This window comes from Cetorhinus maximus, chromosome 14 (genome assembly GCF_964194155.1).
Source record: "Cetorhinus maximus chromosome 14, sCetMax3.hap1.1, whole genome shotgun sequence".
Classification (NCBI taxonomy): domain Eukaryota; kingdom Metazoa; phylum Chordata; class Chondrichthyes; order Lamniformes; family Cetorhinidae; genus Cetorhinus; species Cetorhinus maximus.
The window spans coordinates 84,042,550-84,060,619 of record NC_135892.1 but is presented as its reverse complement, the minus strand read 5'-3'; the positions used below and the strand labels follow the sequence as shown (position 1 = coordinate 84,060,619).

The 18,070-nt window shown below is 44.8% G+C and overlaps 1 protein-coding gene across 3 annotated transcripts in view; it reads right to left on the bottom strand.

The window, feature by feature from the left end:
• Positions 1-18,070, bottom strand: part of plekhh2 (pleckstrin homology domain containing, family H (with MyTH4 domain) member 2) — a 159,231-nt gene that overhangs the window by 19,571 nt on the left and 121,590 nt on the right. For all 3 annotated transcript variants that reach the window (XM_078557164.1, XM_078557165.1, XM_078557166.1), the window contains 3 exons: positions 17,278-17,433; positions 7,164-7,261; positions 4,465-4,606 (listed from right to left, as the gene is read on the bottom strand). In XM_078557164.1, coding sequence (XP_078413290.1) covers positions 4,465-4,606; positions 7,164-7,261; positions 17,278-17,433 — 396 coding nt within the window. The remainder of the gene's footprint in view (positions 1-4,464; positions 4,607-7,163; positions 7,262-17,277; positions 17,434-18,070) is intronic.

Here is an 18,070-nt window from a genome sequence, read left to right as displayed (position 1 = left end):
CCCAATGACAGGCCTCTGGAACCGGCCTCCCAAGAGATGCTGGAGAGGGAGCAGAAGACGAGGAAAATCAGATAGAGATGTTTGAGGTCCTCAACAGGGTGGCACGCAAGGCAGAGGAGGCCATCTGCCTGTTGGCTGATAAAGTGGTGCCGACCTGTGCACACATAGAGGTCTCCATGGGGAGGGTGGCGGACTTCATGGAAAATCTGGTCCAGCATATTCTGCTGGTGATGCGAGTGGACCTACACTCCATCGCTGTAGCCATGGGTGAACTTTTGCAGTGGCTACGCAAGAGTGAGACAGGGCTCTTAGACCTCCCTCCAGGTGCCCCTTCCCCTCAAGGAGTCAGGCAGGGGCCCTCGGGCACCCAAAGGGAGGAGCAGCAGCAAAATCAAAGAATGCTGGAAAAACTCAGCAGGTCTGACAGCATCTGTGGAGACAAAGACAGAGTCAACATTTTGCATCCGTATGACTGGCAGCAGTTGGACACCCCTGGGACCTCCACTCAGGACTCTCTGAGGGTGTCTGGCTCTTCCAATCCCCCTTGCCTGTGACACCCTTCAGCCTCATCCTCTGTGACCGCAGAGGGAGCAGCTGCCTCAAAGCAGGACAGCCAAAGTAAGCTGCGGCCCTCCAGGCCTTGGATCTCCAGAAGACGGCTGCCAAGATCATCCATGGCAACAGGGCCAACTGGTCAGCAGGCTGCCTCCACCACTTTTGTGGAGGTCGGGGGAGCACATAGAAGTGGTAGGGAAAGAAGAATTAAGATGATCTGGATTCACAAGTGGTTGCACGGGTGTACTATGATTGTCACACATATCACATTTTTGTAAATATAGTTCACTTGCACTTTAATCATGTCTGATGCGGTTTACCCCTACCCACACCAACCACCCCCCCCCAAATCCCAACCTTGTGAGCCATGCTCAAGAAGTCTCCCGTGCATGCTAAATCTTTGTCCTTCACACTCTCCCCTATCCCAAGGCCCTAGCATTGTAAGTACTACATGCTGGTGTTTCTCTTCAGTTGTACAGTTAAGTTGACCTGCATTTCCACCCACCCTCGATGACCTAACTCCCATGCAGCATCTTGAGATCTCCACCACGAAGCTCTGCATAGGAGCCTGCAGCTATGGTCGTCATTATCTTTGAGGTTGAGTCTAAAACCTTTTCCCTCCCCCATCATCCACATCCTCCCCCTCCATTACCACTGACCCTCCCCACAGGAATCACTTTTTGACCACCCCATGGTCAGCCTTCAATGTACAGGTCAATGTAGAAGTCCTCTACCTTCCCAAACAGTCCACCCCCGTTATAGTAGATATGCCACCCCTTCATCCTGCTGACTGCCACCCCCTCCACCCCTGAGTCCATATCACCTTCCGCATCCTCTCCAACAACCCTCAATATCCCTTCACTCAACATCGCCACACTTTCACCCTCCCACCCTACCGGATCCCACTGCCTCCTTTAGCCGTCACCATCCCATCCTATCGCCTGTACCTTCAGTATGCCCCCAGGAATCCTTCATTGATTCCATTGACACCTCCCTCTGAACCCCTTTCCCCATTCCCTTAATGCCTGTTCACACCTCTACACCCCCTCCATGCCCGTCCACACCTCTACACCCCCCACATACCCTTCTACACCTGCACAATCCCCATGCCCTTTCACATCTGTGAACCACCCCTTAGCACAGCCCTTCCCATCCTCCCATTCCATACCAGCTCACCCATTCCACGACCCCCGCAGAATCTTTCTCTTTCCCCTACAATCCCCAACGTTGGCAGACCCACACAAAATGAAGACGATTAGTGAATTTCCAACTCTGTCATCCATTCTAGACCTCCAAGAGATCCTTGAGCATGGGGAACCAGTTGGCAAAATATCTGCATAACCTGGCACAGGTCACACTTGGGCTGAATTTTTCCGTCGGCAAGCAGGGGACGGGGCCCGCTCGCCGACGCGCAAAATGACGTGGGATGACATCGGGGGTTCATCCCGCCCCATTTAAATTTTCAGGAAGGCAGGGGCACAGCGCGATCAGCTGTGCGCCCGCCGATCTGTCAATGGCCAATTGAGGCCATTGACAGGATAATTAAAACAAAGGACCTGCACAACCAACCTTAAGGTTGGTGGGCAGGCCAGGAGCCCCGGCGGGCTTCTGAAAAAACTTGAAACCTCATCCACCGGCGGAATGGGGTTTTATGTAGGGTTTAAAAAACTTTAATAAAGTTTGAGTGAAATTTATTAACATGTCCCATCTCGTGTGACATTGTCACATGAGGGGGACATGTTAAGGATTTTTTAATTTTTCTATTTTTAACGTTTGTACAAAGTGTAAGCAATCTCCCTGAGGCAGCACTTAGCCTCAGGGAGATGTGTGCTCTTTCGTGTGTATGCGCAAAAAAGTGCACTCTTGCATTTGGGGAAACCCCCCCCCCGCCGCCCGCACAGGAAGTGCATAGCGCTTCCCGCCGGATGTCACGCTGGGTAGGCCTTAATTGGCCCGCCCACTTAAAATGACGGCGGGGCCCGCTTCTCCGGCGGGGATCGGCTTCCCGCCCGCCAGAGATTGGGTTGGGCCTGCCTGCCCGGTGGGCAGAAAATTGTGCCCATTATCTCAAAAAGGCCCAAGCGTGGTGTTGGGATGCAAACCAAGAGCAAGCATTTCATCAAATCAAAGACATAGTGCTCTCACCAGATATCCCCTGGTTTACTACGACCCATCCCTGCCAACTACAATCGCAGCAAATGCCTCATCAACAGGATTAGGGGCAGTTCTGTTCCAAAAGCAGCTGGATGGATGCCACCGACCAGTATATTACACATCTAGGGGGCTGTCAGACAGAGAGATGTGATTTGCATTTATTGGAAAAGAGGCCCTCACAATAGTGTGGGCTTGTGAGAACTTCTCTGACTATATTGTGGGGCTGAAAGTGATCTTCGAGACAAATCACAAACCATAGGTCTGACTATTGGATGAGAAATAAGTTGCCAGGATGCCTCCCACAATTCAGAGGTTCCGCTTGTGTCTCATGCGCTTTGCCTACAAGACCCAGTGTATGTCCAGCGGAAGCTTCAAACGACTGCATACACACTGTCCAGGGCCACAGTCGACCATTCTGTGACACACGATGTCAATCTGTTCGACAAGCTTGAGTCATATTCCCAGTTCGTGACAACACAATTGCCAGCGAGCTCCAAAAAGCTTCAACAGATACACCAGGAGCAGATGCAAGATCCGTCAGTCACATCCGTCAGCACTGCTGAGGGATGAAGATCAATGAGAGTCTTACTTGACACTGACCCAGAAGGCACAAGCAGATGGAACAGGAGGTCTTCTCCTCATTCCTCGTGACAAACACTTGAGCAAACCAGATGTAGAAACCCAAATAACTGAAATACCAAGTATTCCATCTACAAGTCCAGACCAAAGTAATTGAGACTACCATTCCTCCAAACTTGAAAAGAACGAGATCTGGAAGAGTCGTAAAGCCTCCAGACTGTCTGAATCTGTAAAGTCAGAGACTTGTGGGAGAGAAGGGGTAGCATGTAAATAATATCGTAAATACATTTGAGTAAATACTTGGGGGGCGGGGGGGGGAGTGTAGTATTAGGGTGTTCGGGACTGTAAGGGTTAATGTGGGACTACGGAACAGGTACTGGCCACATTATGATGTAGAGAGTCAGATGGGAGTAGTAGAGTGTAGTAGTGAGTTTGGTAGAAGTCAGCATGAAGTTAGCACCTAGTCAGGGCTGTATATATAACATATATACATAACTATATATATCGATATAGTTATGTATTGTTAATAAACAGTTATTGTTCAGAAATACAAGCCTCTAGACCTCTTCATCAGGCAACATACAACCTTACAACACTGACCGCTACAAGTTTTTTAATAAGAAAATACCACAATCTGTAGTTTCACCATTTGGCTGGAATGTCTTCCGCAATGCCTTGGGTTGTTAGAGGTCGATAGATAATACAGGCTTGGACTGCAGCATTCAAGAAGGCAGTGCACCACCACCTTCTCAAGGACTATTAGGGATGAGCAATAAATGCTGACCTAGCCAGCGACGCCCACTTCCCATGAACAAATAAAAAAAAGGCTGGAGTTGGTTACACAGGGGCACAATTAAGAAGTTCAATTAATAGGAACATAAAGAAAAAAGAAACAGTAAACACTAACAGCGGGATTTTCTGCACCCACCCGCTGCCGCGATCTTCCAGTCCCGCCACAAGTCAATGGACTTCTGGCTGGGGCACCGCCTCGTCCACCGCCTCGTCCGCCCAAGACAGGGCTGGAAAATCTTGGCCTAAGTGTTTTAATGCCGCAGTATTTTGTGCATCTAAACATTTCTCTTATGTAATTTGCTAATGTATATTTCCTCTTTATACAATTAACATGAGACAAATTGTTGAAACTGGAACTGGTTAACAGGTTAGTCACACTCTTACCTGAGCTAGTAGTGCTGCCATTTCCAATGCAAGTTCTTTGTTTACAGGAAAGTGCCCATTCACAATTTCAACATTTGTTTGGTACATCAGCAATAGTTTTTCTCTATCTGTCTCTCCACGAACTTGTGAAGAGAAATACAGCCTGTGAATGTGAAAATAGTGTAAAACTCTGTCATTCAGAATCAAAATCTATGCCGGTGTTGATGAAAGCTCCCACCCAAAACATTAACCTACCTTTCCCTTTCAGCTGCTGATGTACCTGCTGTCCAGATAGCCTTTGAGATGGATTCATTATAACCTTAAAACTACATTCAAAATGACAAATTTGCTGGGAGAACTTATTTTATTATTGTATACAAAATAATGTGAATATCTATTTAGAAGACTGGTTAGACAGTGGTACAGGAAGTAGGAATAATGGGTATGTACTTGAATTGGAAGGAAATAACTTGTGGGCCCCGATATAAACTGGGTGGGGTTTCCAATTGGTGGGGGGAGAGGAATTCTGGTTAGGAAGTCTGGGTTTCCGCAAACGCTGCACAGTTTTAACTCCATGGTGGTGTATTTTTTTTTAATGGGTTCCCCACTTGGAAACCAGCCACACTGACAGGCTTAGCTCCCTGTCAAGCGGGGAACACTGCAGAAGAGGTCCAGCCCAGAAGCAGATAAGTTTCTTAAGACAGTAAAATATTCTCATTATAAGGACTTGGCATATACTTAAGGTATTGTCTGAAATAAATGAATTTTTGTCATGAGGTCAATCATTCTGCTTGATGTATGAACAAGTGGAAAAAAATTATTTTGAGAATCAAAGGTATGAAAGGAAATGGCGCTTTTGACAGAAAAGTTTGGAGAGAAGCCACCCAGAGAAGATGGATATAAAGATTATTCAGTGTATCACTTGTACATAAGCTAAGTTCCTGAGAAAATAAAAAAAAAATTCATGCTAACAGGAGACGACAGATGCTAGGAGAAGGCTTAACTACTGTGACAGAAAGAGATTAATCAAGCTGATGCCTGGAGGTAGTCCCAAGGATCTAAAGAAAGGCAAGACCTTTATCCTTACTGTACCAAGATGCAAGAATGAGATTGAATATAAGATTTGGAAATCCCTGAAAATTCTAAACTTCTCAGTAGGAACAAATAACTCGATTTTTAACATGCATAACAGACTGGTTTTTCAAAGCTGTTAACTTGTTAGCTTTCTCTGGAATCTAATCTAACGTTGCTGACTTTATGTCAATTTTGGAGACTTGGCGTAATTTTAACTTGTAATAAGCAGAGTTTGATTGATGCTGAGTTGTTGTGATCCATTTTTTATTGCCTATGCAATCTCCAATATTAATTGCATCTATTAATAATGCCTACCCCAGTATCTTGAATACTCTGTTTATTATCAAGGTGCTGCTAATTGTTTCATCCTAAGTTTGTTAATAAGGAAATGTTAGTTTGTGATTTCATAGTCTGACTTTCCTGTTTGATTATTTTGACAAGAAGTTGTTAACTCATTCACTGAGTAGATTTTAAATACAGTATCTAATTAGAAGATTGGTCATGTAAAAGTTAATATCATTTGGACCAATTTATGTTAAAGGATCTAGCACCTCCCATGACGTGGATGGTGAATTTCTGAGAATTCTTGGATAAGGAGTTAAAATAAAGGGATTATGGATTCACCTGAAATCCTTAGATTAACATTCCTTACAAAATTCTTGGATTTCCTGATTAAAGTGTTCATATGCCTTCAGCAGGGCAATATGAAGATATCCAATTCAACAGCCTACAAAAAGAGGTTATACTCTGAAGTCCCAATGGATCAATATTCAACATATTAAGAAAGAAAGAAAAAGGCTTAAATTTATATAGTGCCTTTCACAAACCCAGGACGTCAAAAGGTGCTTTACAGCTAATGACGTCCTTTTGAAGTGCAGTCACTATGGGTGGGACTTTCCGGTCCCAGCAGAAATTCCCGACTAAAGTCAATGGGCTTTTGGCTGCTCTCCAAATTTTCTAGTCCTGTGCACACCGATAACCACCGCGGGCTGGACTGGAAAATCCAGGCCGATGTTGTAATGCAGGAGATGGGACAGCTCATTTGCGCACATCAAGGTTTCATAAACTGCTGTTTTTAGTGATGTTGTTTGAAGAATGAAAGTACTGACCAGGATGCCAATTAGAACACCGAGCCCTTATTCAAAATAGTGCCATGGAACTTTTTACATTTACCTGAGAGGGAGTGTCATCCAAGAGATGCTATTGGGGTGTCCTCAGTTCATGAAATACACTATTTTTATTTATCTTTATTTACAAGATGTAAGCGTTTAAACGAGGCTCTAAAGTAGTGAATAAAAGAGCATTTATAGACGTTAACAACCAGATGTGGGATTTCAGGTAATGCACCAGGTGGGTAGTCGACAAGTTCATGAGCTGCTGAGTTCAATTCTTATATATTTCAATTCCAATCAGAAGTGTTTCTGTTGGTTGGAAATTTTTATTTTTTTGTGATGGCAATATTAAAAAATAATGGTACAAGTCAATTGCCAAACATTTCCTAATTTGGCACTGGAATATAATTACATGATCAGTGAATAATAAAAAGGATAATATATTCTATTGTAGAACTCTTGCAAGGAAGCTGGTGAAGCTGAGGAAGGTAAAGTAAACATTGTCATACGAATTTTATCTGCTTTGATCATTACCTGTTCTTATAAGTTAGCCGGACAGTTCTAGTTCCCTCAAATTTTCCAGGATGCTGTTCTTTGGAGGCCTGCTCCCATTTGCATATTATGTCGCAAATCTGAATGAAGAAATGAAGATTACTGAAATGATTTTCTACTGAGTTACTAACAATGTAACACTAAGTAACATTAGACTAATGCTGAATTAGATTGCATAAGATGCTAACATGGCACAGATGAATTTGAACAAACCAAGAATGTAAATTGCAAAACGTAGTGAACAACAGAACTCCAAATGCTCAACGTTCAGGATTTTAAAAACAAAGATTTGGAAAATTCCTTGAACACTTTTCTGGGTTGCAAAATAATTTATTTTAAAATCACAATTTATAATCAATCATCAACTAGGCTGTCTTATTCATTATCATTTACATAAGAAAATTAATTTGAACAAGTTTTAAATTAAAAAAGTGAGTCTATTTGTATTAATGAGTTTATCACTTTGCAAAATCCTCCATTATCTGGATTAATCAGACAGAGAAAAATATTTCCAGCATTATTTTACACTTCTATTCAAATGCAAATATTTATGGTGATTATTTATGAGCTGGTGATGGCCTTGTAGTTACAGGATTGGTGTATTGCATACTGGGCCATGAATTAGCTTTTCCTCCCATTCCTCTAGAATAGGATGGGCAAGTGCAATAATTGTACCCACCCAACTAATACTGCAGGAGTTCCCTAGGTCAGCATCACTTGAATAATGGGATATCCTCTAAGTGTGAGAAATGCTTGTGATGGGAACCCACCTGCAGAATTTTATGGACCCCTGGCAATGAGTTTGTAGGTGGGGGAGCGCAGAGGCCATAAGCGCAGTGCCATAAAATTTCCCAACTGGCCTGCCTACTGCGCTCCCACCCACCCCGACCTCTCCACAATTTTACAGGGAATGGGTGAAGCCTAGGACCATTGACCTGCCTTTGCTCCAATTGAAGCCCTTAAGTGGGCAATTAACGACCACTTACTTAAGGACCATTTTCTGCCAGTCTCAAGTTTGAAACTGGCAGAGGAGTTGAGGGGTGGGGGGAAGCCCAGCAAGTCACTCTGCTTGATCCATGGACTGAAAGAGAGGATGGAGAACACCTCCCTCAATGGCCTCCTTTCTGCACTGGGTGCCCTGTCCCCCCACAAGGTCTTCCCCCTGCAGGTGCTTCCTCCCCTCCTTCAGCTACTCCATCAAGACTTCCACCCCTCTCTCCCCACCTCCCTGGGCTTCACCTCCCCACCCACACATACCAGGTCCTGGACTTCGGGACCTGGAATTGGGTTACTGCTTGTAGCCTCAGTCTTGGCCACTGCTGCTACTGGCCCTGTGGGGCTAGAAAGCTGCAGTCAATCAGACTGGCCAGCAGCTCTCTGAGGCAGATCTTCCTCCTATCTGAGGGGCAGAAGTCCCGACTCCAGCAGCCGGTATCAGTGGGGATGCATTCCCCGGTCACTCGTTGGGTGGTGGTGTGGGAAACCTCACCATCTGGGAAAATTCTTCTCCACATGTAGCTGCAACTAAAGGGTCAGAAATTATGGCCAGAATTTTCCCATCAGTGATTTGGGGGCAGGGCCCGCTCGCCGACGGGAAAATGACGCGGGATGATGTCGGGAGGAACCCCCGACGTCATCCCGGTCCATTTAAATTTTTAGGAAGGCAGGCGGACAGCGAAATCAGCTGTCCGCCCGCCAACCTGTCAATGGCCAATTGAGGCCATTGACAGGATCATTAAGCTCATTGAAAGACCTGCCCGTCCAACCTTAAGGGCAGGCCAGGAGCCCCAGCGAGCTTCTGAAAAAAGATAAAACCTCATCCACTGGCGGGATGAGGATTCACCTCAGTTTTTAAAAAGATTATTAAAGTTTCACTCATATTTATTAACATGTCCCATCTTGTGTGACATTGTCACATGAGGGGGACATGTTAATATGTTTTTCTTTCTCTATTTTTAAAGTTTTTTAAACATTCAGCGCTCTCCCTGAGACAGCATTTAGTCTCAGGGAGCAGTGTGCTCTTTCACGCGCATGCGCGAAAGAGCGCACTTTGACAGCTGGGGAATCCCTCTACCCCCCCGCACAGGAAGTGCATAGCGCTTTCCGTTGGGCAGGCCGCTGGGCGGCCTTATTTGGCCCACCCACTTAAAATGGCCGTGGGGCCCACTTCGGCAGCAGAGTTCGGCTGCCTGCCCGCCGCCGAGCCGGTGGGGCCCGTCCGCCCACCAAGGTCAAAATTCTGGCCTATAAGTTCAAAGTGCTTGGCAAAGATGAATGGATTTCCCAAGCAGGGGTTAAGCCATTCAACTCAAATATCTCAAGTGCATCACATTCTGCAAGGTCTTTTAAAAGTAATAGGTCAGGTTGACAGTAATTTTGAGATGAAAGTGTGAGTCAATTCTGTGAGAAGGACAAAACCATGATTCCTTGTCGACACTTTATGATAGACAGCTCAGAAGATGGAAGTTTTTTTATTGCAGGTTTATGTTTAGTTGCCTGTGCTCAGCTCACTTCCAGTCTGAGGTAGTCAGTAGTAATTAAAGCATTCTGCAGCAGCAACTAACCATTTATGGAGCAGTGACCACATATCAAGTTCACGTGAGGGTCAGTGCAGGAAAAATGCCTTTGTTGTTTTGACATTCAGAACGATAGTAACATTTTTAATTTCTATAAATACATTGCATGTTATTCATTTGCCCATGTAATATTTAACAAATCTATCTGCTCATTTATAGCCTGGATTTTCATCCTTGAGGTGGGTAGGGGGATTCGGGAAAATTCCTGGCCTACATGTGACTCCAGACCCAAAGCATTGTGGTTGAATCTTAACTGCTCTTTGAAATAGCCTAGCAAGCCACTCATTTGTATTAAACTGCTACAGAGTCTACAAAAAGGAATGAAACTGGATGAATTAACTGGCATTGATCTAGACACTGGAAATGACTGCAGCAAACCCAGCCCTGTCGACCATGCAAAGTCCTCCTTACTAACATCTGGGGGCTTGTGCCAAAAATGGGAGTGCTGTCCCACAGACTGATCAAGCAACAGCATGACATAGTCATACTCATGGAATCATACCTTACGGACAATGTCCCAGACACCACCATCGCCATGTCTTGTTCCACTGACAGGACAGATCTAGAGGAGGTGGCGGCACTGCACAGTGGTATACAGTCAGGATGGAGCTGCCCTGGGAAGTCCACAACATCAACTCTGAACCCCATGAAGTCTCATGGCATCAAGTCAACCATGGGCAAGGAAACCTCTGCTGATTGCCACCTACTGTCCCCCCACAGTTGATGAATCAGTACTCCTCCATGTTGAATACCACTTGGAGGAAGTACTGATGGTGGCAAGGGCACAGAATGCACTCTGGGTAGGGGACTTCAATGTCCATCACCAGGACCGGTTGGGTACAAAGAACAAAGAAAAGTACAGCACAGGAACAGGCCCTTCGGCCCTCCAAGCCTGCGCCGATCATATTGCCTGTCAACTAGAACATTTTGCACTTCCGGGGTCCGTATCCCTCTATTCCCATCTTATTCATGTATTTGTCAAGCTGTCTTTAAACACCACTTTCGTACCTGCTTCCACCACCTCCTCTGGCAGTGAATTCCAGACACTCCCTACCCTCTGCGTAAAAAACTTGCCCCGCACATCTCCTCTATAGTTTTCTCCTCTCACCTTAAATCTACGTCCCCTAGTAATTGACTCTTCCACCCTGGGAAAAAGCTTCTGACTATCTACTCTGTCCATGCCACTCATAATTTTGTAAATTTCTATCAAGTCGCCCCTCAATCTCCATTGCTCTAGTGAGAACAATCGAGTTTCTTCAACCTCTCCTCATAGCTAATAACCTCCAGACCTGGCAGCATCCTGGTAAACCTCCTCTGCACTCTCTCCAATGCCTCCATATCCTTCTGGTAATGTGGCGACCAGAATTGCACGCAATATTCCAAGTGTGCCCTAACCAAGGTTCTACACAGCTGCAGCATGACTTCCCAGCTTTTATACTCAATACCCCTACCAATGAAGGCAAGCATGCCATATGCCTTCCTGACTACCTTATCTACCTGCGTTGCCACTTTCAGTGACCTGTGGATCCAGATCCCTCTGCCTGTTGATGCACTTAAGGGTTCTGCCATTTACTGTATAATTCCTGCCTGTATTAGACCTTCCAAAATACATTACCTCGCATTTGTCCGGATTAAACTCCATCTGCCATTTCTCTGCCCAAGTCTCCAACCGATCTATATCCCGTTGTATCCTTTGACAATTCTCTTCACTGTCTGCAACTCCTCCAACCTTAGTGTCATCTGCAAACTTACTAAGTAGCCCAGTTACATTTCCCTCCAAATCATTTATGTACACTACAAACAGCAAAGGTCCCAGCACTGATTCCTGCGGAACTCCACTAGTCACAGCTCTCCATTCAGAAAAGCACCCTTCCACTGCTACCCTCTATCTTCTATGACCGAGCCAATTCTGTATCCATCTTGCCAGCTCACCTCTGATCCCGTGCGACTTTACCTTCTGTACCAGTCTACCATGAGGGACCTTGTCAAAGGCCCTACTGAAATCCATGTATATAACATCCACTGCCCTTCCATCGTCGATCATCTTTGTCACTTCCTTGAAAAACTCGATCAAGTTAGTGAGACACGACCTCCCCTTCACAAAACCATGCTGCCTCTCACTAATACGCCCATTTGCTTCCAAATGGTAGTAAATCCTGTCACGAAGAATCTTCTCCAATAATTTCCCTACCACTGATGTAAGGCTCACCAGCCTGTAATTTCCTGGATTATCCCTGCTACCCTTCTTAAACAACGGAACAACATTGGCCATTCTCCAGTCCTCTGGGACCTCAACCGTAGCCAGTGAGGATACAAAGATTTCTGTCAAGGCCCCAGCAATCTCCTCCCTTGCCTCCCTCAGTACTCTGGGGTAGATCCCATCTGGACCTGGGGACTTATCCACCTTAATATTCTTCAAGGCGCCTAACACCTCCTCTTTTTTGATCTCAACATGATCCAGGCTATCTACACACTCTTCCCTAGACAAATTGACCGCTAAGTCCTTCTCTTTGGTGAATACTGATGAGAAGTATTCATTTAGTATCTCTCCCATTTCTTCTGGCTCCACACACAGATTCCCACCTCTGTCCCTGAGTGGGGTAGCATCCTATTGGCTGAGCTGGCCGAGTTCTAAAGGACATAGCTGCTAGACTGGGTCAGCTGCAGGTGCTGAGGGAACCAATAGGAGGGAAAATCCTACTTGACCTCATCCTCACCAATCTACCTGTCGCAGATGCATCTATCCATGACAGTATTGATAAGAATGACCACTGCACAGTCCTTGTGGAGACAAAGTTCTGGCTTCACATTGAAGATACCCTCCATCATGTAGTGTGGCACTACCACCATGCTAAATGGGATAGATTTCAAACAGATCTAGCAGCTCAAACATGGGCATCCATGAGGCACTGTGGGCTATCAGCTGCAGCAGCATTGTACACAACCATAGTCTCATGGTCGGCATATCCTCCATTCTACCATCACCTTCAAGTCGAGGGATCAACCCTGGTTCAATGAAGAGCACAGGAGAGCATGACAGGAGCAGCACCAGGCATACCTAAAAATGAGGTGTCAACCTGGTAAAGCTACAACACAGAACTATTTGCATGCCAAACAGTGGAAGCAGCATGCGGTAAACAAAGCCAAGCGATCCCACAACCAATGGATCAGATCTAAGCCCTGCAGTCCTGCCACATCCATTTATGAATGGTGGTGGGCAATTAAACAACTAACAGGAAGAGGAGGAGGCTTCACAAATGTTCCCATCCTTAATGATGGGAGAGCCCAGCACATCCGTGCAAAAGACAAAGCTGAACCATTTGCAACAATCTTCAGCCAGACGTGCCAAGTGGATAATCCATCTTGGCCTCCTCCTGATGTCCCCAGCAATTCACCAAGGGTCCTTCAACAGCACTTTCCGAACTCGCGACCTCTACTCCCTAGTAGGACAAGGGCAATAGATGTATGGGAATACCTCCACCTGCAATTCTCCTGACTTGGAACTATACCACCGTTCCTTCACTATCGCCAGGTCAAAATTCTGGAACTCCATCCATAACAGCACTGTGGGTGTACCTACACCACATGGATTGCAATGGTTCAAGAAGGCAGCTCACCATCACCTTCTCAAGGGCAATTAGAGATGGACAATAATGCTGCCCTAGCCATTGACACCCACATCCCGTGAAAAGATTAAAATACTTTTTTTTCAAACATAGATGAAAGTTATCAATGAATTACTTTTTTTCCCAAAGCTTTTTCCTTATACATCCCACTATATGCCCTTAGGTTCATTGGCTGTAGAAAGTGTACAATGGTTCAATGGGCATGCAAGTGCTAAAACTTGGCATAGTGGGCATCAGGAAGGGCGGAGTTTGGCATAGAGGGCATGAGGGGCCATGGGGGTGGAAGAGAGGATGTAACTTGGCATATGGGGGCATGAGGGGGGCCTTTTGAACTTACCTTTTAAAAATTCCCCTCATACAGACAAGGGTTCATGACTCCTCTGAGGAGCCGTGAACCAAGACTCTTTAAAAACCTAGCCCAGCTCACTAAAACTGCGGAGGAGTAGGAGATGCCCATCACCGCAATGGAGCCAGCGTGGTCGGGAATGCTGGATATGGGCTTTTGACAAGAATCAACCCGCACTCTTTAAAGGCACTCCTGAAAATCAGACAGCCCGGAAATGGTGTTGGGAATCCCGGAATCAGGGCCTGCACGACATTTTTAAAGGGCTCCCGAGTTAACACGACTGGTGAAAATCCAGGCCGATGTTCCCTCTGTGCTGCATTGGTTTGTGAGTGCGCAGCAATCAGGAATGTTTTGATCATGGAACAAACAGGCTGCATGCAAGCGACATTCCCTTTAAAAATAAGTATATGCATGATAATCTTAAAGGGACCACAGTGCAACAAACCGGTCATGCACAACAAACAGAAATTAGAGGGAACATTGGTCCGAACCACAGTTGATAGAGAGTGTATTATTCAACCAACTGAAGCTGAGAGCAGATGTTAATAAATGAGAATACAGTGAGTTCTCTATTCATCCTCTGTTCATGCTACACTCATTTAAAATATTGCCTTCTAGCGGTGCAGGGGACAGAAATCACCAGTCATGCTGAAACAATTTAGTGTAAAAACCCAAAACGCGCTGGAGAAGGAAGCAGAAAGACAGTTATCAATTGAGGGTTGATGATAACCTTCATGGGGCTGAATCTTCCGGTTGGCGTGCGGGGGCGGGCCTGACACGCTGACGCGTAAAATGATGCGCGATGACATCGGGCGTGCATCCCGATATTTGGTGCGCATGCGCGAAAGAGCGCAGGTCCTGACTCTCCCTTCTCCCCCGGCACAGGTAGCACTGAGCGCTAACGGCCGCACGTTAAGCTGGGCAGGCCTTAATTGGCCCGCTCACGTAAAATGGCAGCGCTCAGCTGATCACGGGCGGTGATCGGCTTTGTGCCCGCTCCCGCCCAGCCTGCCCACCATAGGAAAAATCCAGGCCATGGTGGTTATCTTTCTCACTCTATTCTTTAATTCACATCCTGAACCCTTTATCCTGTTGCACTTATATCTGAAAGCACAAGTTGAAGGCTACTTCGAAGATCATCTTTGTGTTTTGTCTTTTTCTACATGTACTATAGGATGCATAGCCAGACCTAAATGGATCCATTCATGTCAGTTGTTCAAGGGAGACATCATCACTTAGTCTACGGCCTAGATCTTCCGGTTAGCATCAACAGTGTGTGCATTGTTGCTGTCCATGAAGATTTTACCAGTCCGACACTACTGCCTATTTCTTCCAGAATCTTCTGATCCCAGCTGACAGAGAAAGGGGCAGTGCAGTGTCTCCCATCTAAGTCCAGCGAGTGGAGTAAAGTCGGGGGAGGGGGAGGACATTCCCCATTTTTTACGTTACTAGCTGCCATATTCTGGTGAGTTTTAAAGGTCCAGCCTTTCAATGAATGAGAGAATGGATGAGTTGATGGGGGAGTGGATGAATGGGTAAGTGGATGAGGAGGGTGAATGGTAGGTGGGTGAAGGGGTATTCGGGTCAGCGTGGTAGTCGAGGTGGGTTGAAGGGGTAGTCAGGTAGTCGAGGGATAGTCAGGTTGGGTTGGAGTTAAGTAGGTGGTCGGGCCAGAGGGGTAGTCAGCTGGTTGGGCGGTAGTCAGGCCAGGTTGGGAGGTAATCGGGTGGTCGCGGGGTAGTTGTATCAGGCCAGGGGGTAGTTGGGGGGATAGTTGGTCAGATGGTCCAGGGATTGGTTGTGCCCAGCTGTTAGATCAGGTTTTAAACTGTCAAACATTTCCTGGGTAAGTACACAGGTAAATCTTGTGTATCTAACCCAAATCTCTGCGTTAAACTCAAGGTGGGAGATTTTCATGGAGAGTCCTGGACAGCAGCAAATTGGCTCATCGGAAGTTTAAACTTCCCTTGCAATTCCCACGTATGTCCATGTGTCAGGACTTTTGCAGGGTCCTGACGTGCATCTGGTCTCTGACGATTCAGAGACTAGAAGATTTGCACCTATATTTCACAAGTAATAGCAAATGAACCTGGGAATCTGAACTTCAAAATCTACTTTTAAAAGACTAATGATTTCTGAACATGCTTGTACAATCAGACTGTGCCAAGCAGTTTGTTGCAGGTCACAACTCAGATGGAGGAGTCCACTAGCCATATGTGAGCGTCTTGTGTGATACATCATTGTATATCTGTAGTAAGCCCCTCCCACTCCTAAACCAGAGGTCTTAATGGCTGTTTGTGTTTCCTTCATGGATATTCAGACTGCGGGCATAGGAGCCTGGTAATACAGATTGGAATGGATTATCCTTTCTAGCTCTGACAGGTTTGGGAATCAAAGAGAACCACGAGTCAGGGTTTATTCACTGACCTCATTGGTGTCACTGGGAGTGCTTTTCTGCCAATAATGGCTATAATGAGGTAGGGCTTAGCAGCAGAAACATGGCTGGAATAGGCACAGCTGAAAGTGCTGCCTCTCAGGATGAAATTCATCCAGATTCTCGAAGTCAGCACCCTGTATCCTCGTGCATATGATGGAAAACACACAGGGCTAGGCTGCTCATTTAGTTGCAGAAATGTGAAGTTAATAATCGATCCATTTCAGGATTCACATACCAAGAAAACTGAGCAAGTTTAACACTCAGAGGCTCTTATGTATAGACATGTACATGCATAGTCATGTACTTCAGATAGCACCTAGAGGAAGCATAAAGCTGGGGTTAACAATGAATGCCTCATACATTGTTAATAAGGGGAAGTACTTCAGAATTAAACACTCAGCACTCACTATACAGTATGATTTGACATTAAAATTCTGGTTGCACCAAAGTTTTGTGCAGAGAGTTTTTTAGGCACTTTAGGTAAAAGCACATTTTTGGAAGGCATGTGAACATGAAGACAGGACTGTTACCACAGTGACTATATTTGCAAGTTAAAAAAGGTGTCAATGATGCTGCCTCTTTACACATCAAAGTTATGCACTCTGCAGCATGCAACAAGAATCCCAAAGCGTAGTATAATGTTAATGTTTGAATAAGTTACCAGTTAAGCAGTGGAATCAAAGATGTTAGGAGAGTTCAAGACTTTTGACTGAGTGACTGGGTGAGCTTGATAGGTCAAATAGCTTTTTTCTTGTCAATGACTTTCTTTTGTTCCTAATAATTTACAACACGCACCAGCTGCCTCTTTGTGAAAAGTAGTTAGTAGATTTTAATACATTACTTTTACAGTTCTTTCTACTACCCATTTTTTCTTTGTCTGTGCTGATTTTTCCTTTCAGCCCTATAAAAAGGGTCTTCTCCAGACTGACCATGCTAGTTATGTTGAAGGGTCACACTTAAAGATTTATTTTTCAGACCCTGGTCAATTTGCTATACAATTCCAGTTCCTGAGTGTACATATTTAGCATGCATGGGTTCGTGACTTCATCATTAGTTGAAGGACTGAATTTATTAACGTTACGAGTATTATTTATTAGTGCCACACATTTACCTTTATGTTTCCTTGAGGACAGTGCTCTTGATCATTTCCTGAGGGATCATCTGTGAAAAGAGAGAATCCAGACTGCACTGGTTTTCTCATGCCAGTATCTTGATTCAGAGTGTGTAGAAATTCTTCCACTGTGGTGGATGCATCAAATCCAACGACCTATTCAGACGAAGTAGTGTTACAGTAAATGTAGTTTCAAAGTGGCTTAGTTTTATATTATTTAAATTCATTTTAATAGTTTGCTAAACCTGAGCTTTTTTTGGGAGGAAACACGTATCATTGAAAAGATAATGAACATACTGTGTTTTTAAAAAATCTATAAAATAAAAACTTATTATGATAAATGTTTTAAACATAAATCATATTTTTCAAGTTTTCCTAAACCATTAAGTAGTTCCTTTTGTGCATAGTGAAGTTCCATTGTTATAGTTCTTTTTATTATAATTATCCAATCCTTTGCCCTGGGTTTGACTGGAACTCCATCGGAGCAACAAGGTGAATTTTGGTAAGAGCTTGCTGATTTCCAAACATTTGTAATGATCAGCTTTGATTGAGGTTTCTTAAGTTTTGCCATGCATAAAAATACATTTCCAAATATCAACAATTATTTTTTATTGAATTACAATAAAACATTCAGGACCATAACTTTTACTACTGGTTGTTTAGTAATAAAGAGCGACATTGCATTTTTATTGCATGCCCTTATCACATCCTCAGGACGCTTCAGAGTAATTCACATCCAATAAATTACTAGTCATTGTTGTTAATTGTTTTTATATAGTTAAGTAAGATGCCC